General features: G+C 46.0%; 2 protein-coding genes across 3 annotated transcripts in view; one reads left to right on the plus strand and one right to left on the minus strand.

The window, feature by feature from the left end:
• On the minus strand, window positions 1–19,165 carry PLA1A (phospholipase A1 member A). The gene is made up of 12 exons (XM_086884081.1): window positions 18,379–19,165; window positions 14,276–14,352; window positions 12,478–12,679; window positions 10,778–10,955; window positions 9,961–10,069; window positions 8,401–8,502; window positions 7,509–7,598; window positions 6,895–7,062; window positions 5,764–5,853; window positions 5,204–5,312; window positions 1,691–1,855; window positions 1–482 (listed from the first exon to the last, which is right to left on the minus strand). Exons 2-12 carry the CDS (start codon window positions 14,346–14,348, stop codon window positions 398–400), a joined length of 1,371 nt encoding a protein of 456 aa, XP_086740207.1. The 5' UTR covers window positions 14,349–14,352; window positions 18,379–19,165; the 3' UTR covers window positions 1–397.
• CD58 (CD58 molecule) overlaps window positions 18,995–20,875 on the plus strand; it is a 23,655-nt gene continuing 21,774 nt past the window's right edge. The window contains exon 1 of one of the 2 annotated variants that reach the window (XM_086884083.1): window positions 18,995–19,213. In XM_086884083.1, coding sequence (XP_086740209.1) covers window positions 19,177–19,213 — 37 coding nt within the window. In that variant the 5' untranslated portion in view covers window positions 18,995–19,176. The remainder of the gene's footprint in view (window positions 19,214–20,875) is intronic. The other variant, XR_015285393.1, reaches the window with a different exon arrangement.

Raw genomic sequence — 20,875 nt, forward strand, 5'->3', positions numbered from 1 at the left:
TTTAATATGAAGATTTCAGGACAGTTTAATATAAAACACTAATACACTAATGAATTATACTAATACAAATACCACTACAAAAAGAGTGATATTATCCACTCCTTCTTTAATACAGATTCAAACCTTGAGATTAAATGACTTTCCTGTCTCACTTTGCGAGCTGGGTACAGAACCTGGGAGACAAAAATGTCAATCCAGTCTTTCAACTGAAAGATTTTGCTGTAACCAGTTAAGCTTGTATTTGTCAATCTGCCATGCACTTCTTTTCCTTGACATCTTGCCCCTAGTGCAGGGAGTAAAAAACCCATCCAGTTTTATGCTGAAAGTATCATCTGGGAGCAGGGAGCAGCACTAGATTTAGGATTCCTTTCTGGTTCTGCATATCCTGAAGGCAGAGCTAGGCACAAGCAGTGGGCAGGTCATAGGAGATGTCTGTGTTGCTGGGGAGGGTGAGGATCCTGGGCAGGCACGACGTTGTCCTGCTGTGGGAAGAGCACAGAGAAGTCAGGCTGGCTTTGTGAGGGATAGTGAATGGGCCACTGTGTCCTGGCTGGAAGGGTGTGTATGGGCTCGTGTCCTTCACCTTTCCCTTGATCTCAGCAGCACCACTGTTGCTCTGAGTGCTCCCAGCATAGTGACAGGAGCACAGCTGTGAGCCTGTGCAACTCTACAGCTTTCTATCTCTATCAAAGCCAAGTCCAGTGCTTCCAGGGGTGCAGGTTAGAACCTCTTTCAGGCAATGTGCCTTGCTGTCCCCTTCATAAGTGATAAAAACACATCCAACTCTGGACTGTAAAACATGCTATTAAGGAATAGTCCTTATACTCAAGGGACTGGTATTTATATAGGAATGTCTTTTTTCGTCTCCTATCTGGGCCTGCTGGATATATTTTTACTGCCTAGAACTTCAGCTTCCCTACTGTCCATCAAAATAGAATTTGAACCTTCTTTGAAGTATCCACTAGCTTGCTTCAGCCTTGAGCCAGCATTTCAGAAGCAATGTGGATGGACAGTTTAAGGTGTCACTATAGACTCAGTTTTTTCCTGCCTGCAAGAACTTTGGATCTGCAAAACTCCTGCCAAGAATATTGCATTATGGAGAAGACAATCATCTCTCTCAGGATGAGAAGGACTTGGCTGCTTTTACTCCAGGAAAGGTAACTATAGCTGAAGGTATATTCTCTACCATGTCTGACCTAGAAAATGTCAAAATGGTTGTCTACAGCCTTAGTGTTTTATAAACCTTGCTGTATAAAACACAGAAATATATTATTGGTCTTCCGTTGTCTCATCCTGAAAAATGTTCACCGGTCATGTTTTAGATGGGGACCCATTGTAGACAGGGGAAGATGGAGAGGGCAAGCAAGGACAAAGGAATAAATTTTAGTTAGTACAAGCTTTTGCTGTGATTTGTGACATAGGTATCTTCAAGGTGATGTGAGTTGCAGCCCTATTCCTTCCATGGCACTACACTTTTATCCTGGGGGAAGAATTTTAGAAAACTCCTATAGAACTACCTTTGTAGCTTTTCTCTTTCACAAATACAAAATGAGTTACATAGGGACACAGGGGTGATAGGAAAGACCTCTTTATGTGTTTTTCCTTAACTAGGTGGAAAAAGGCATTGCTTCAAACCACAGGCTGCATCCATAGGCTCAGTGCATCCCTGTATGACAATCCTGAGTCTTACCTGCTGTTGAGAGGCAGTGGTGCTACACAGAACTTGCCAACAACAGATGGCTCATCCTTGCTCCAAAAACGATTCTTGGGGATATACCTCAGGGTCACACTGTTTATCTGGCAGAGGGGAACTCGGTGGGCCAGCAGATGTTTGCCTGTCTCCTGGTCCTTGGGTCTGCAAGGCAGGATGAGAGATTGAGGGAGGTATTCAGTCAATCTGCAGATACAGTCCACGTGCAGATCCATGGAAACACTGGAGGAATCTGCAGTATTATTGGGAAGCCCTCACGTAATAAAATGGAGTGAGAAGACTCATCTGTCAAAACAAGGCATTGCATGAGCGTCTTCCAGGCTGTCTCTCCATGTTTTATCTCTGTATTCAGGAATATTTCTGTATAAATATATTTCCTTCCATCACCAATTCTTTTTACTGTTGCGTATGTATTGAAACACTGCTCAGCTTGCCACAGAAAGGTAAGTAGTAGATAAGTCAACATCTATGAAATGGTGAATGCCATGGATGGGGATCAGTTGTGCATCATTTCTTCCAGTAAACTGGAATCCTCAAAGAAAGCTAAGAGGTGGCAGGATCAAAAAAATGCACAGTGCGCAGAGTACCACTCCTTTCAAGCTGTTAAAATCCTCGCTTTGGGATGTTGTGAATGCCAGGAAGTTTACAAGACTGTACAAGTCAAGGGAGGGGGACCGGATAGGTTTGTGGAATACAAAAGCTAGTAAGGATAAAGATCTCTTCTTTGGCTCTGAAAGTCCCTGAGATGTAACTAGACACAGGGAAACTCTTTGGGGAAGTATTGCTACACGCTTACACAGAGATTTTTTTATACTCTTCTCTAGCTACTTGCTTTTGATCATGCCAAAGGTGGGGTGCTTAGATAGAGGGACCTTTGTCTGTCCCTATTCTCTTACCCAGGCAATGTGGACTGAGAAATGACAGAGGTTTGGTGATGAGCCAATGACCAGAGCCCAGTGAGTTGTGTCCCACAGATCTGTGCTGCCCAGGTATTTTAAGTCCCTTCTATGGAGTCCATCCAGTGGGCCTTACACTTGGTCTACTTGGCACCTCCTAGAGCATGGAGATCATTGATTTCCTTGTGCTTGTGAGGAATGATAAATGTGCTGGCTTGGCACAGTCCCCAAACCACCTGAGTGACTGTCTGATCAGAAATATGATGGCAGGGAAAGGGGGCAGGTGACAAAAGGGTCAGGAAGAGCCTACAATTCTGCTAACCAAAGTAACTCTCAGGCACAGGCTGACAGCAGCACTCACAGCAGCCAGCCCACAGCAGCACACCCAGTCTCTCCCTTAGACTGCAGCAGTAGTTGCTGGGTTTTGTGTGTCTGTGTCTGGCTTGAAGCTGCTAAAAATAAGAAGCATGGCAAAATTGTGTTTATAAAAGTGAATAATGGATAGCAAATGGAGGCCATCTCTCTATGGCACATTGTCCATGGACAGAGGAACTCACTACAGTTAATCATGCTGAAAGAGCCACTCCTGTGACTGATGCTGGGTCCCATCCCGCACAACCTTTGGATGGATTTAAGAGACTTGGCTGGCTTCAGAGGTATGTTTTCTTGGATATGGGGGATGATGTCATGTGATGTGTAAGCACACAGGAGTGCAGCTGGGAAGTGCCCAGCTGTGTAGCAAACTCCTCACTCATCAGGCCCATGTCAGCTACTGAAGCTTGGGGACCTGTCTCTTGGGGCATTCTGAGCAACATGTGGGGAGGAGTGAGAGTGGAATGGATATGTGGGAGAGGAGGCAAGAAGGGCAGTGTGAGGCAAGACACAATCATGTGAGTCTTTTGCTGAAGGTCTGAGACTAGCTGAACACTCCCAAGTAAGTCCCTCTGCGCTTCTGGGAAACTGCAGGATGATTTACATGACAGATCATCTGAGATAAGTCACTGATCGATCAGTGTCTGAACTGTGATGTGAGGATCTATGTTTAGATGCCCATATGATACTCTGAGCTTGACTGCACTGGAAGGCTGAGCTTTGCCTAGAGCAAGAAAATTTGCCCTTTGCTACTAGTGGGAAATAAAAGGGATATCTCCAATTTTATACTCTCAAATCTGTAGGTTTATTGCTGTAAGCAAATTTTTCAGTTTAGCCTTGTGCTTCTAAGAAAGGCATTTAATAGAAACACAGCTGCTGTTCCCCCCCGCAGGGCATCTCTGGATAGGCTTCCCTGCTCTAACTCCACTGTCTCATTAAAACCAGAGGGTACAGCAAAGCCTCGGGATTGCCTGCCTGGCTCACTTCCCTGGGCAGCCTTTCCCTCCAGCACTCACATGCCTCCTGCTGGGCTCCCACCAAGCCCAGTGTCCGACAGCTGCCAATGGAAGAGCTGCAGGGGTCCTTGTCTGACCTGGCTATTACTATTTCTTCCCTCCTGCATCTGCGAAAAAGGCAGATTTGTCCTCCAAACCAGGAGGAGTCGAACAGACTGAGCTCCACCAGGCTGGTGTACAAACCCAAATTGTGCTACCTGGCTGGAAATCTGTGACCAAGCATCTGTGTCACTCTGGAGAGTACCCTAGAGTGTGGCTTCCCCTTCCCCATTTCTCCCCACTACTTCCTGGTGCCCACAACTGAATCAGCAACACAATTAGCTCCAGGTCACATAGCTAGGCTTAGCAGTAAGGGCTGTGTGGGAGCCAGCGCTGGAAGCCCTGTGATCCCAGGGGAGATGGCTGGATGACTTTAGCAGGCTCTTTTCCTGCTTTCTGTGGAAGCCAGCAGCATGTGCTAGCTGCATCCCAGTCCAGAGCAGTGGGCAAGGAGTAGGAAGTGAGGAAGGCTCTGGGGAACTTCTTGTGGTGGGGAGATCCTCTGGTTACAAGAGCTGTGGAGTCTGATTCTTTAATTCAGACACAGTCTGGTGGAAGGTGGTGCTTTCAAGAGACATCTTCCTGTCTCCACAGTGGATCCTGGTCCCCTGTCCCTTGGTTTTGCCTGCAATGGGAGCGAGAGCATTTCTGCATTACTGCAGAGGCAACAAGCTATGTTCCTGACTGTGCCGAGGTGCACTTGTCTCCTCTTTCCAACTGCTGTCCTCTTGGGCATCAAGAGAAATGTCTAAGCCACCAAGTCCACCTGTCTGGAGCCTCTGGTGGATTGGGGTCTTGCTGTAGGCCACCCCTGTCTGCCAGAGCAGGGCTAATGACTATCTGACAGTGATTGCAGTTTGAAGTGGCGCCAGGTCAGAATATGGTGTGGAAAAGAAACCAGCAGAGCCACACAAAGTATGCAAACCTGGGGCTCCAAGAGTGTTCCTACTGCTTTGTGCACTTGGGAAAGACATGGACCCAGTCAGGGTTACTAAGTAGTAGTAGCACATGCCTGATTCTTGAGGGCATTTAAGGAAAATGTGGAGTGACTCAAGAAGCAAGGTTGTGGTTAATCACTCAGGGAAATACACTGTTGTGCTTTTCCTGGGCTAGGATAAACATCCTTACTCATGGAGCTGGGAAAGAATAGGCCAGAAGCATGCACTCACATGGTGATCTTTGCTGTGTCCTTGGTGCTGTTGCTGCTGAAACTGATCTCAATGCTGGTCACTCTGTTCCTTTTCTTCTGCAAGTGGAACTCAACCAGGCTGTGGTGGACTGAGCAAGAAGCAAAGAATGTGGGTGTGAGGACATGTACTATCTGTAGGAGCTACCCATGACAAAAGAGGGGCTCTAGCACTCATTCCCCAGTCCCACCAGCAGAAAAGATTAAACAGACATAAGAAAGAATCAAGTCTCTGTGCTACGTGAGGCATGGGGTCATGTCTGTACAGCCCAGTGTGAACAAACAGGCATTTTCCATCCTTTGTACTTCAGCCCTGAAACCACGTGGCTGTGTTAGATCAGGGCTGTGCCCACACTAACAAATCTGTTGGAAAGGGCTTTATGGAAGGGATGTGCAGGGTCATTGCTGTTCAGTGGTGTGTCTCAGACCCCATGGCCCACAGCAGCTGACTCTGATGGGGACTGGAACTCTGATGTGCTGGAACTACCCAGGCTCCTCAGAGACCAACACCCTTCTGGCTCATTTTTCTCTCATGCTGCTTACCACAGAATGGGGCTGAAGGACTGGTCATTAAAAAAACTTTCACTTCCTGAGGCAGCCTGCTCATGTTGACACCTGCCTGCTCCAGCAGGCCTGTGAAAAGAAATGAAGTCAGTGCAGGGAAAGCCATGAATGACAGAACAGAAATATAATCAGTCACCTCCTTTCCTGACTCCCCTGTCTTGGTCCCTTTCTTATACCAGTGCAAATCAGAGCAAGTACAAGTTTGTGGTGTCTGTTTGAAAGGTCAACATTCCCTCAGAAAGTCTCCTCTGGCTACCCCAGGTAATCATCACCAGAGAACCTCTTGGTGGCTTTCTTTTCATTCCTCTGCTAACAAACTGTGCTATCAGTTGCATCTGTGCAAAATGGGCAAGACCAAAGACTGCCAAGTCAGGTAGCTTAGTGCAGGTGTAAATGACAGTGCAAACACAAGGGAAATGGAATTCCTTGGTCAAATGAGCAAACCACCAGAACTCATGGCCTGCATCATTGAATAGCTGGCAAAATGGTTTGGTGAGAAGGGGAAGAGGTGGCTGATCTGAGAGAACCTATACCAAAAAAAGCCTCTCTTTATGTTCCTCTGGCACCATACTGCAAAGAGCAGCAGAAGACACTTCCTTTCCTCATGCCACAGCCCATTTTCAGAAGCCTATTACCTTCTCCAGTCCAAGGACTGGTCATCATCTGGACTGGACCCCATCATCTTTGGGGTGACCATGGCAGAAATTTATGAAAAGGAGGTGACTCAGTAACACTGGATGGTGCAGAAGAAAGAGACTTCAGGCTTGAACTAAAATTTCCAGCTGCTTCTCTAAGCAAGACATTTTTTGAGCTGATTGCCTACTGATTCTGGCAGGCAATTCTGGAAACTCTCTTTCAACAAATATCTGGGCCCTAGGAAATGTTTAAAGATCAGAAATGTTCAAGATTTTACTGTTCTACCTTGCACAATATATTAGCTTTTAAAATGTGTCTGTAGAAACCTGAAAATGAAACAGCTTCTCCCTCTTCCCAAAGAGATCCAAAGCAAATCCTGCTGAGAGAAATGTGGACTGCATCCTGTGCTCTGCACTGACACCATCAGGAATGTATTGTCATCTGCTCCAGGAAGATCTCATGCTGGTACTGTACCTATTCTGGGACAGGAGGTCAGGAAGGGTTCTGCACAGTCCAGGCAATGACCATTTAGAAAATCTTGATGACTTGCACAGGGGAACCCCATGATGGGGCAGGGATGGTTCAAGGCACTGATGTAGAGATGCACAGCCCGCATGTGATCACAGATCAGGAAGTTATAGCCTGCAAGGAAAAAATTAACCAGAGACAAGCAGCCATGAGTGTTCCTGTCGGCTTCAGGCTTTTTGCTCATTCCCAAGGAACTGGGAGTGAAGGAACATTCTAAGTAGACACGACTGCCAGCATGAAAACAAAAAGCAGCTTTTGTTAGTGCTACCTAAGAGCTTTTTCTAAGAATGTGTCATCTCTACTGAAGCTAGGGTTTTGTGTCACAGGGAAGCATCACCAAAATCGCATCTCTTGATGGTGGTGCTGCCAAAACACTTGATCTGTATGTGATTTTAATTTCACCTGCTTCTTGTACTGCTGAGAAGAGATGTGGGCTGTGAACATGTTTGTCTCGCTTTGCTGACTGCCCTGGCTGTAGCAGGAGCTACTTGCCAAACAGCATTTTCACAGGCTGCTAAATAGCCATGAGAGCTCTTTGCTTGGTCAGAGAGTGCTCTTACCTGCAGAGATGAATCGGGGGCATCCTGGCTGATCTTTGCCTCCATTGACAAAGTAATCGATGTGGCCTACAGGAATCCGGATCCCGAAATCTGAAAGGAGGTGAAATTCCACTTCATTCTCAGGCTTGGCTCTTCCTTGGGCTTTACCCTACATGGTGATGACAGGTCCCAATAATTGGTTGAGCATTAGTAGTACTGGAGCCAGCCCTAATGATGGAGACATCAAGGCCAGATTTCCTGCTTCTACATGTACAGGTTTGATGCATGGAGAAGAAAATGCTCCAGGCTCTGCCATCAAAATGACTGGAAACTGTGTCTTAACCACCACCTCAGCAGCCCTAGTTCTTGATTCTATGTAAAGGAGAACTAAACTGACCACAGCCTTAATTTGGGATTATGAAGGATAATTGGGGGTTGTGTTGGTAAAGGTTTTCGTGGTCTCCAGGCAAAAGGTGTGACTCAAAGGCACCACATTACTCTTTAGCACGTGTTCTGCCTATGTAGATCCTCAGTGCTTTAGAGAAGTTACTCTGTTGTAGCACCAGCTGTTGGTTTGACTCTGTTACTTTCAGACAGCACTCTCGTGGCACTTCTCTTACATCAGGTGGGAAAAAACCAAATTGAAACCTGGCCTATAAATTCCCTTCAGGCAATAAAAGTCATGCCGAGCTGGTTCTTCGTAAACTCACTCTGCTGCAGCAATCTCCGCCTGTCGGTTGTTTGAAGTGCTCTGGGGTATGAATTGGTCATCAAAGCCTTTCTTAACAAGAAATTTCCTCAGAGTGAACTTGAATTCATGGTAGTCTGGCAAAAAATGACCTACAGCCCCCTTAGCAATAATGATGTCAGGGGGAACAGAAGCCCAGGCTGAGGAAGAGGGAAGCCAGCTTACTGTCAGCATCAGTATGAATGGCTTCCACAAAGAGGGCATCCCCAGGATCCAGGCGTTCCTCGGGGCTGGCTCTGGTGTACTTAGGGCCTGCAGGATCCAGGGCTGTAAGAAAATCAAACACCTCAACAACAAGTACTCTTCAACCCCTCTCTTTCTTATTTCTGAACCAGTTATTTTTATCTAAAACTTAAAAAATACTGCTAGGCAGAAATAATAAATTACTCCCAGTTCTCAGCAATATAGTTTCTGCCAGTGCCAGCTTCCACTACAGGTTCCTTGCATTATCCTTGCTGCTCCACACCCTTTCAGCAGAGTTTTAACTCAAGGTTCTAGGCTGTAAAGCCATGACTGAGCTTTAAATAGCTCTGACAGAGTGGGTGCATAGTGTCTCTTGGAGTTTTGGTGAAAGAGAATCAAACTTTTTAATGCCTTCCCAAATTGTACTGTCATGTGTATCAGCACTACAGTCTGAGAAATGTCACTGGAGATCAGCATTTAGGTGGTGAATTCAGCACCCCAGGCATTAACCAACTCAGGAATTACGGAAGTTTCATACTACCTAACAGTTTTAAACCAAAGAGACTTCTGAGCCCTTTCCTCACAAATAAAATTGAGTCTTTAGCAATCATCTACATTTTTGCCTAAAACTTGTTCCTAGAGCAACTTCTGTGGACTCATAGGAACACAGAGAAGTATCCTTGGCAGTACCAAGAAGCAGATTACTTTTTTTTTTTCCCTGAGGTTTATCCTGTTCTCATTTGATGGAAGAATAACACCACAAGACTTTTTTTTTACTCCCCAGGCAAAAATAGTTTAGGAAGCAGGTCTGCTCCAGATGCCATGGAGCTCGCTGGTTTCACAGCTTTGGACTTAGTCTCATTAATTCTTTATGGAGAAGGCAATATCAACAATATACAAATGAGCATATCTGCATTTGTGAGGGGAAATGGAAGGAGGAAAGGAGAAGGAAAAAACACCTTCTTTTCTGTTCTTTCTGTAAATAAAAGCTAAAAGGCTTGCCTTATCACTACAAACTTGCCTGATGACCACTGGGCTGTCACTGGACCTGCACTGCTCTTCTTGCCCAAACACAGCAGGACTGTATCCCTTGTCTGTGGGGCCACTACCCACCTCACTGTCCCCTTGGCTCTCAGCTCACATTTTCCTGCAGAGCAGCTCACTCCGGCTGCTCCCCTCCTCAATTGCATTGTGGGCTTTAATTCTAAGAACCACATGTACGTGCTGTAATTTGGAAGCAAAGCTTCTGAGTGTTGTGGGCTTTCACTAGTCATGAGGGCTTGTACTCAGCTTGTAAGTTGGCACCAATTTGAAGAGTGTAGCAGAGGTGAAAGGGCCTTTTTGCAAATGCTTGTGTTCTTTTGGCAGTGTGGAGGGGACTGATGTTGGAAAGGCGCTGTCAGAATCTAGGAAGAAGCCCATAAGCTTGGATCTAGTGAGTCCTTACAAAATTAAAATACCACTCTGAATGACTCCTCTTTCTTGCCTCTTTCACTCTCTCTTGAAGGAGAGGTGAGGACCCCAGGCTCAGTTTGATGGTACCTGTTATCCGTCCCAGGTGACCGCCATGGAAGTGCCCCACCAGGCCCCCGACGTGTGCTCCGAGGCTTACCCCAATGATGTGGATAGATGTCCCTGAGACTCCCAGGGCCTGCAGGGTGACAATAATAAAAACTATTTTTTCTGTAGCAGAAAGGTGAAATACCCTGTCCCAGCCCACACAGCAGCTCTATAACTCTCCTAATGCAGGATTGCTTTTGAAGCGTACAGTGGAAAACCAAATACTTTAGGAAATTATGGATATTGCCCTTATCTGTTTTTCAGAGCCTTTCTTCAGGTCCACAGATGCAAACCCAGCCCTAAACAGATAGGTCAACACTGCAAACATTTAATGGAGGGTTTACATGTAGCTGTTAACACAAGGATTCATCACCCTGATTGCAGAAGTCTTGCTCAGCTATGCTTTCCCTGAACAGAACGGGACACATCTGGGTATTTCCACAGAGTGTGAAGTGTATCTGAAGCCCAGAGCAAACATAATATAGCTTCAAATCTCACTTCCTCCAGCTTCCTGGGCAAAATTTATCAGCAGAAGAAGAAGACTGTCCAGTGACTATGGATCTGAGAAAACCCAAGGCAGGCCTTAGGTTTATTCTGAAGAGGCAGCTGACTACTGAGATTTTTTCCAGAAAATGTCAAAACTCAAAAGGAAGAATAAAAATGGTGGCATACTCAAGCCTGGATTGAAAGAGGGAAAACAGAAAAAATCTGGAATAAAAAATCCACTTGTCCAACTCCTGGATACAGCAGGTTGTGCTCCTGGCTGTGCTCCCTGCACTGGAAATGCCCAGTAGCTTACCAGGAGCTTGCTGATGAAGTGTGAGATGGCGAGGGCCAGCTGTGTGACATTTTCCACTGCGGAGGGATAGGCTCCTGTAGACCCATAAACCCAGTCTACTGCGATCACATTCACCTGGCTGGTGTGCAGTATGGCTCGGACAAGCCCTTCAATCCAGGAAGGTTTGGTACCCAAAGCCCTGTGGAGTCACCAGAGACAAGGGTGTTAGGTGTTCCCCAAGCAGGGCATGTGCCACTGTGCTGCTCACTGCTGCTGGAGCTTCACATGTCTCAGAGGAGGCTGCCAGACAGAGGCTGAAATTTATTCTTGGTGCCAGACACCCACACCTGGGAATTATTTTTTTTTGGTGGTGTAGTAACACTTTCCAAAATGCTCTGATTCAGGAGGGAACCAGATATTTTAATGAATGAGATCACATTTGCAGGGCTCAGGCTGAGATTTCACTCTCTCTGTGGTGATTCATTCAGCCACCACAGAGACCACCTGGAGCAAGTGAGGTGACTGAGAACACTTGGATCTTTCTCTGCTGCCACTGGCAGGAAGTCTTTGGCCAGATCACTTGGTCTTTCACCACTACATTTTCTCATCCCTAGACAACCAAAAAAAATGCCAAAGAATTGCCAGAAAAACCGAGGAGGCTCTGTTCTACCCAGTTTCCCTAATGCCAGCTGGTGAAGAGTGTGCTATTTCTCTTGAAGGCAACAGCTGTTTTTCTGAGAAGGCCCTGCAACATCTGCTATAGTTTCATCCTGGTTTTCTATGCACTTTCTGTTCAGGCTTTTGAACTTCAAAACAAATAATATTATATCGTTACACCTGACTGAAAAATGGCACAGAAACTTGCAGAATTATGTCAGTTTGAAAAAAAAAACCAAAACAGCTCCAATCCCAACACCTTCAAGAACAGAAGGATAATCTGTCTGCTTGGGGTTCAAAATGGCTCATTAATCCAGGCTATTGGGCATGAAATCCAGAAAGACAATTTAAAGGGACAAAAATCTTAAAGAAAAGGCTTTTTAAATAAAAATGTTGAAAAAAGGAAAGAGATAGAAAGATGGGAATGAAGACAGAGAGGAAGGAAGACAGAGAGGAAGGAAGGAAGGAAGGAAGGAAGGAAGGAAGGAAGGAAGGAAGGAAGGAAGGAAGGAAGGAAGGAAGGAAGGAAGGAAGGAAGGAAGGAAGGAAGGAAGGAAGGAAGGAAGGAAGGAAGGAAGGAAGGAAGGAAGGAAGGAAGGAAGGAAGGAAGGAAGGAAGGAAGGAAGGAAGGAAGGAAGGAAGGAAGGAAGGAAGGAAGGAAGGAAGGAAGGAAGGAAGGAAGGAAGGAAGGAAGGAAGGAAGGAAGGAAGGAAGGAAGGGAGGAATTGATACTAATTTCTAACTTTTTTTAGGCTCCAAAGGGTGTGAAGCACACAAAACAAAAGACATTGGGTCACAAACTAAAGGACTTCAAGTTGTGCTGTAAGGTGGGGTGTCAGCAGCATTTTCCAAAAGCCTCCCAGAAAATTCCTGGGTCAAATTTGGAGCTGAGAATCCCAGTCTCTGTTCTTAGCAGTTATTTTGCATGCAGTCACTCTGCTGGGGAGGTAAGAAGATCACACAAGCAGGAGAGTTGCGTGCCAGCCCACCCTGTGTTTGGGAACGCCCTCGCAGTGTTTCATTTCCCAGTGAAAACGTAGTCACAGTGCTCATCTTTCTCTCACCTGAAGCCATGGATGATGATTTTGGTTTCCAGGCTGCTGTTGAAGCTGCAGTTCTTGATGCCATCATCAGCTGAAATCAGTTCTCCACAGCTGGGGCTCGAGGAGGTGAACAGAAGAAACTGGACCTTCAGTTTGCTGCCCCGTAGGAGATTTGCTGTCTGGAAGTCAGTGCAGTGATGCCCTGAGAGTCTGTCTGTATTCCCTGCACAGGGGGGAAGTGGCACATTTAGTCTGTGTCTGTGCAATGGGAAAAAAACACCCCTCATTCAAATTCATTAGGAAAATGAAGGTAGCAATTTCACTTCCATTAATAAAGATTGAAAGTATAGAGCATACATTAAAATAAGGCAATTCTGGAAACTTTACCTGTCTGATAAAGTTGTTTCTGTCCTATGATGGAATCCCAGCTCTCTGGAAAAATAACCATGGATGTAATACCAGCTTTGACTTCTGAGAGTTGCTTCACCAGGAGGTGAGTGATATTTTGCTGGGTTTTTTTAGCAAATTGGCCACCTACACCAGCCACTAGGTACTTTTATGAGGTGGCTGTTAGATCTTTAAAAAAAAACGGCTGCTGACAGGTAATCACCACTGAATGGGGATATTTCTATTCAAATTCTGGTAAGCTTAGTAAAAGATACAAGTCTAACTGACAATTGCATCAAAAACCCAGAAATCAGTATGAGAGTGCTCATGATAAAATATGAGAATGCTGATGAAAAAATATGTCAATGATAATTTCACTATTGATTCATTTACTGGATGAAAATGCTTTATGAGAAAGAAAAGGTTACTGCTGGAAGGTACTTTGACCTAGACAGAAAAAAATAAATATCTGACCTGTAGCTAGAAAAACACCTGAGCAAATTTAGAAAGCAAGCACAAAAGTTCAGCAGTATGAGTCACTTGCAGTGTTACTTTAAGAACTGGCATAGTGGCATCCTGCTGCAATGACAATACATGCACCTTCCCTTTCCGGACTGAAGGAAGTGAAACAGCCTTGAATCTGACATATGGTAAAATAATAATTCATTTATGTATTTTTAAATCAAACAACTAGCTTCCAAATTTCCCTCAGAAGATATTTTACACCAACTAGACAAAACGTGGCCCATGGGTCAGCACAAAGGGGTGAGATCCAATATTCAGATTCCCCTAGAAGGATGTGACCATCCCTTACTGTTGTTTATTTCAGTCTTCCTGTGCATTGACAAGGAAGACAGAGACACTTTTAGAGATCATCTTGGAAAAAATGTAGGCCCTGCTCCAGTCTAATTAGCAAAAGTGGGTCCCGTGCAGCACAGTGAGTGTCAGAAATGACGTGAAATGAGGGGGATCATCAGTAAAGGCAAGGCAGGAGGTGCAGGGCAGTGAAGCTGCAGGTGATGTGGGACTGCAGATGTGATCACTAAGGCAGCCTCACTGACAGTACAGTTAAAGAAAGAAATGGAAGTGTGGCATTTGTCTATTTTCTCTCAGCTACTGCAGATGACACTTGCTGTGCTTTTGAAGCAGGAGATGCCACTGCCAGAGGCCAAGTGTTCCCTTTTCTGCATCCTTACATTTCAGGGTAAACCTGCATCATTCTTGTAAATCAGGTTAATGGAATTAAATCACTGAGAGTGATCGAATCAAAGTATAAGAGAAGAAAGGTCCATTCTTGCACTACTTTTTCTCCCCAGCACCTAACAAGATTATTGCAAGGACCTCTTGACATACAGCTTGTTTAGGGAGAATTGAATTCAGATCCTTCTCTGTAAGATCTTCAACCCTTGCCAGGCACTCATGTTTTTCTTACCTGTTTGTGCTGAGCTGGGCAGCAAGAGGACAGCAAGGACAACGAGCAGTTTTCTCTTCAGATCTTCATCCATCTTCCTGTTCGTCCAATACAAGCATAAGGATTGTACAGGGGAAAAACAACTGTGGTTAATGATCAGCTCGACTCTGTAATGATCAATCAGCCTGTGCACTTTTGGGAAAATGACCGAATTTGGATTTTGAGCAATTACCTCTGCTCTTATTTAACCATTAGTCAAAATTTGAAGCAGAGGCTTCACTGACTTTTTGGTTAAAGAAGGTGTTGATCTTCCTTTCCTCCCTGCCTCCCTTTCCTCAAGGGAAACTTCTCACTTCATAAATCAGCCAGTGAAACCAGTCCCAGCAAGCGATAGAATTACAGTGCTTTATCCTTGCTACCTAGACCTTTCTGCCAAATGCTGAGTAGGGATGCTGGTTTATCACAAGGCTGCACAGTAAGTCTATGCCAGGAAGATTCATATCAGCCTTGCATCGTATTTTTCTACTGCATTGCTGCCTTTCCTGTATTTCTACTTTTGGTCAGATACCAGTAACAGTCTAAATAAGGCAGAAAAGTGGATTACATATGAAAAGTGAGGGGAAAGGCAGGCTAAAATGTAACTGGTGGTCATATTACCATAACATGTCCAGACCACATTTTTTAGGGCTTCAGTAATGCACCAGCATCATAAGCGTGCAAATACTTTAAAAAGACCTTTGAATAAAAAACTTTACCACTTTGATGTGTACAGATGGAGAAGCATACGTGCACACCCAAATGTGTAACACAATTATAATGTGGAGGTACCATATTCCTGGCTGAGATGGACTTTCAGGTAAGGACACACCTGTATCCTCTGTGTTGGTCCATCGTGCTCGACAAGGCAGCTTCGCCCTTGGCGAAATGGCAGGAAGGGCAATGAGCAAAGTAAAGTTCCTGTCCAGGTACTAATCTACTGTGGCATAGTTGAATAACAAAATAAAGAAATTTCTTCAGTCTGATCAGAAAGATGACCAAAGACATTTCAAAAAGCACCAGGCATTACTTTTCTTTAGAATTACTGGTGATAGCAGTAATTTCCTCACCCCAGATTGTTCCAGCTGAAGGCTTTGGGGCTGTTTTAGGCAGAAGATCATTTTATTTCCAAATCTTCTGAGATAAATTTCTCCAGTTTGCACTGAAAGTTAGGCAGCCTCAGCTGCCTGGCCTGGAGGACTCTTGAAGCCTCAGCCCAACTTCATCCTCCCAGACATACATGCAGAGATACCTTCTGAGCCTGAAGTACTTGCCTCCAGAATCGAGCAGGCTTATTGTCAGAGAGGCAGGTCCTCTCACAAATATGTGATTGTGTTTTTCAACTCAATCAATTTTCCAAGGCTGAAAGCTGCAATGCCAATTGCCATCTCCTAGCTTCCAGCCCATTCTTCATCTTTCCATCCCCAGCACCAGATTAATCTTATTTTATTTCACAAATCTCAGATTATAAAATAAAGCCTGTGCACTCCAATGGGCTCATTGCTTCTTTTCCAAGTCCTGTGGAAATTCTGAAATGCCATGTAATATAAAGCAGGCACCAGTATTACAGCCCTAGAGTTAAACAAAACTTGGGCCAAGATGTGCAAGATCTGTTTTTATTTTGTGATTTGCAGAGCTGTTAAACAACATCCTGGTGTTGGACAATTCTGCAAATGCACAAAACTGGTGGTTTTTTAAAAAGAAATGTCTTAATAAAATTGAAAATTCTGTTTCCTGAGTAGTATTTTTTTCTGAATTCTCAGATTTAGTAATTCCTGGAGTTGTTTTTTTTTTATTATTATAGCAGCACACTGTGTGATTCCTTATGCAACCAGCAAAAGCCACTCAGGTTACTCTGTGCTTAAAATGTTCTTGCTAGTTCAACTGTTTTGGTATGAAGGGTTTTTTTTTTTATTGCTTGTGAACTTAATTACAGAGTAATTACAGTTATATTAATTCAGAAACTTAATTCCACTTATCTTGCTTCCCAATGGGAGTGATTATAATGGCAACGGGAGCACTGTTGCAAAGACTTTCAAACCACTTTAGATTTTGTTTAACAGTCCCTTATAGAGCACAACCATGAGGCACAGTGTGATTTGCTTGAGTATGTCAAGGATAGTGAAAGCAAACAAACTTGATTTTATGCACAGATTCTTTTAATTAAAAAGAAAATTTCAGAAATGTGCTTTCTGCATATTCAAGCAAATGCTGAAAGTGCCCAACTCAGCTGAAAGGAGTCCCCACCCACAAAGCAACAGCTGGTAGAGGCACATAAGCACTGCAAATATCCTGTTGTCAAGTGGAAATCTCATCACAGGAAAATTCACTTAGCCTGGAAAACTAATTTTTGATACTGGAAACAATGCAATTGGCATAGCAGCACCTTGGGGGAAGCTAAGTGTGAGATAAGCAAATGATGACTATTTAAAACCTCTCCCTGTGGCCTTTGAACTTGAAGAAGGGCATTAAATACACCTTATTTAAATTCTGGATCCCCTTACTGCTGGAATACTTGATCTCAGAGCTCCTGTATTTTCTGTCATTTGCCTGTGAAGTAGAAACCATGTTAAGCATGTAGACTCCTGTGTATTGTTCCCAGGACTGACAGAGGAACCGGGATTAGTTCTCATCTCAACAAAAAGTAATTTGAACTCTTGGCTTTCAGCAGTGTGTCTCAGCAATGGCAGAGCAGGATGTATGCATTAAAGATTGTCTTGGCAACAGAGGAAGGGAAAATATGGGCAAGTCTGCCTGGGTACTCTGTCAGGAAAGGAGGAAAACCAGCAATCTGAGCCTTTTTTGAGTACTTTATGGATCTTTCACCTGTATAAGTATACATAAGGGAGAATGCATCCTTACCATGTATTACCAAGTTGAAGAACCTAGCTGAGGGCACCAGCCTCCAGGTTCAAGTTTCTCTCTCAGTTTCTCTGCCCTGTGAAGCCCTAATCATCTTCTACAACGTGGAGCAGCTCAGTAGGAACATAGGCCTGCCTTAAGAGCATGTGGGTGACCTCTGTGGTTCCTTCCACCCTAAAATAACCTATTTCAAAGTGAAACTGCTTCAAATTTCTCTCTCCTAACCTCAGACATTTCATGACCTGGAGGAAAGTTGTAGTGTGCAAGCATCCTCCCAGCAGCAAGATTCAATCCAAAGCCTCTGACATCTTGAGAGAACATTTTACCTGAGAAGAGGATGAGTCAGCAGCACTCATGGCTCATGCCATGAGAGTGCTGAAGGAATGTGGCCATGTTACATTTCTGGCATAAACACTGTGACTTGGAGCCTTCACAGCACAGGGAGCTCCTTTGGATGCTTGTCAAAAATTAAGAACAGAGGGGAAAAAGTAACCAATGGACAGAAAAGTTAATTGTGGGTTTCTGTCACTGAGCAAAAGGAATTTATGGGATGGGCCTGTCTTCATTTGTGAGTTGCATGTCATGATGTTTCAACACAGCTATGGAGAAAGGATCAGTATTATTCTGTTTTTTGTAAGAACTGAATGAGACAGCATTGCTCAGCTTAAGATGCAGCGTCATTCCACCTCATGCAGCAGTTGTCAGTGAAGAGTAAAAGGAGCTTACAGTAACTCCTAGAAGAAAGGGGGAAAAAATCCCTGAGTTGGAATAACTTCAGTGTTTACTCTGGAAAAGGACCTCTGCTTAGAGACATCCATGGCTGCCAATTTTTTTCAGATTCTGTTGTGTGAAGTGCAAAGCTGAGGTCTCTCAAAGGGATGGTGAATAGCCCAGCACAGCTGCTTGTCAGTGAATGTGGGGGCCAAGCGTACTGGGGGAGATCTGGCTGAGAGACAAAGCTGTGGTGAGAGCCTCCCTCGCAGCACTGTGCTGTGCTGCTGCTCCCCAGGACAGACAGACAAGCTGCTGAGAGCTGAGCATTGAGGCTGTAGGGTCTGCACCTGGACTCTTCTCAGCCAGGGTAAAGCACTGGGAGTGGGATACAGGCAAAGGAGGTTAAAGCATCCACTCACAGCAGCTCACTGCCATGAGAGGAAAGCTTACTCACAGCTGCCGCTGGAGTATTTGTCAGAGTAGCAGTTTTTTAACAGTTGCTGAGTACTTACGTTTTCCAAACTCTTGTGGTATTTTCCCTTTCTTCCTCAAAAACACGCAGTAGTGTCAAGAGGCCAGTCGTCCATGAAACAGAATTTAAGTGTGTTTGAGTTTTGTGAATGGGCTGTTGAGCAGCTGGTGTCAAAGAAAACCCCTAGAAGCCAGAGCTGTTTTTTGTTCTATTTCGTTTCCTTCACTCACCATCCCCAGAGAACAACTTCATCTCGGGTGGGACAGGAGAGCATGGCCAGGCTTGGCCTTGAGCTCACCCCTCAAAAGGAGGCATTGCCAGGTGTCCCTTGAAGAAAACAGTGGACATTTTTGGGAGTGTTAAACACCAGGTTTCAGGGAGCATTAGGAGCCGAGGTGTCCCTGCCCACGGCAGAGGGGTTCGAACTGACCCAAACTATTCTGTGATCATTTTCTAGGGCGGCAAGCTGCTTGCTGAAATTCTCTCTTCACCTAACCTGCGCAGCTCCCACTCCACACTAAACTGATTTACTTTCAGCTTTTCAATTATCAGAGATGAACCTCCCTGATGGAAGAGCAACACGACAACTTCTGTGGCCAGCACCTGCTGTCGCCGCTCCCCAGGAACCACAAGCCCCCATCGCGGCACCACCTGGCACTGCAAGGCCCCGCATGGCATCCCGCACCGCACAGGACGTGCCCCGGGGGGCGGCTGAAGCCCCTTTTCCCCGATCCCCCGGTTCCCAGAAGTGCCCCCGGGCACCTCCCGGCGGAGGGCCGGGCTGGGCGGTGCGGGGCGGGTTCTGCTTTCTCTGCGGGCAGTGATCGCTCGGGCAGCGATGTGGCTGCCGCTCCTGTGCCTCGCGTCCGCCCTGGGTAAGCTGCGAGAGAGAGGGCCGTGGGGACCCTTCCCGACTCCTTCGCTTTCCATCTTCCCTCCCTCCCTCCCTCCCTCCCTCCCGGTCTCCGTGCCCGGGGCAGCGGGAGCGGGGCACCCTCGGCCGGGGAGCGGGGGGGGAGCACGGCAGGGATTTGGGAGCGGGGGGGGGCACGGCAGGGATTTGGGAGCATGGGGGGGGAGCACGGCAGGGATTTGGGAGCATGGGGGGAGCACGGCAGGGATTTGGGAGCGGGGGGGGGGAGCACGGCAGGGATTTGGGAGCAATGGGGGGGGAGCACGGCAGGGATTTGGGAGCGGGGGAGGGAGCACGGCAGGGATTTGGGAGCGGGGGGGGGGAGCACGGCAGGGATTTGGGAGCGGGGGGGGAGCACGGCAGGGATTTGGGAGCGGGGGGGGGAGCACGGCAGGGATTTGGGAGCATGGGGGGAGCACGGCAGGGATTTGGGAGCATGGGGGGAGCACGGCAGGGATTTGGGAGCGGGGGGGGGGGGAGCACGGCAGGGATTTGGGAGCATGGGGGGGAGCACGGCAGGGATTTGGGAGCAATGGGGAGAGGTTCCGGGGATGCCCCGGGAGCTGCCCCAGCATCCCCCCACGGGCCCGCCGACAGTGGCTCCCTGCCCAGGGCCCTGCGGGGCCGCGTCCCTCCTGCACCGATAGCTGCGATTACACAGCGGCCTCCGGCACGGTCTGGAACTCCCCATCCCGTTCTCGGCAGGTTCCTGTGTCCCGTTTGTTTCAAACTTGCGTTAACGGGATACTTAGGAGGGGATGGGTGCGAGTTTTGTGGTACCCACGCGAGGGGTGGCGATTCCTGCCCCAAGGTTACCCTGCCCTGCGAAAGAAGCAGCTCCACAGCACACGGGCAGCCTCCTCCTCCTCCTCGTACCGCTGTGTCCTGAGGTGTTTAGGAAGTCAGGAAACGTAGAAGTATTCTTGTCTATTTTTGTATTCGTTATTTTGTGTTCGTTCTTGATCACGGACAAAGCAGCGAATTTCTCAATCGTTTTGTGCTGGTCTTTTTTGGTGTTTTTTTAGAAGTTGGGTTTGTTTAGTTTGGTTTTTGTTGTTGGCTGGTTGGTTGGTTTTGCTTTGGTTTTGTTTGTTTGTTTATTTTTGTTTTTCAGGGGGGTTTGGTTGTTTGGTTTTTTTTGGTAGAAGTAAATTACTACTATTAACTGCTGTTAAAGTAATAATCAAAGGCCTTCTTAATCCAAATGCCACCGCTGTGCCTTAGGAGCATAATCCTTACATGCACAGCCCTTGCACTGGCCTGTGAACATCAAAATTTCTTCATTCTTGAAATTGAACATGGATGTACAAACTTTCTTGTTTTCATCAGAGCGAGCTGCTGTTGCTAGGTGTGCCCAAAAGCATGATGTAATCTATGAAGAATTTATCATTCCTCCAGTCTAAGGGATTTCTTCTGACATTGGGTTTTGGGTTATTGTTTTTTGGGTTTTTTTTTCTTTGGGAGTTTCCTGAATGTGCCTAAAATAGGCACATTGTATCCCCCTGTTTAAAAAGGAACTTCTCTGCTGCTGAGCCTTCAGAGCAACTCCCTGTGATTTCCTCCTCATACCATTCCAGAGGTCTTCAGCTTGCTTTATTTAATTGTTATGGAGAGATCCAGTTCT

The sequence above is a fragment of the Cyanistes caeruleus genome, chromosome 3 (assembly GCF_971803275.1).
Source record: "Cyanistes caeruleus chromosome 3, bCyaCae1.hap1.1, whole genome shotgun sequence".
Taxonomy (NCBI): Eukaryota; Metazoa; Chordata; class Aves; order Passeriformes; family Paridae; genus Cyanistes; species Cyanistes caeruleus.

What these genes read in the sequence shown, in the direction of transcription:
- PLA1A (XM_086884081.1), bottom strand. Translation starts at nt 14,348, where the DNA reads ATGGATGAAGATCTGAAGAGAAAACTGCTCGTTGTCCTTGCTGTCCTC. An exon ending in ACTTCATCAGCAAGCTCCTG is followed by an intron (nt 10,070 to 10,777) that starts GTAAGCTACTGG and finishes GTCACCCTGCAG; the next exon opens with GCCCTGGGAGTCTCAGGGAC. An exon ending in GACACAGCAAAGATCACCAT is followed by an intron (nt 1,856 to 5,203) that starts GTGAGTGCATGC and finishes CCTGCCTTGCAG; the next exon opens with ACCCAAGGACCAGGAGACAG.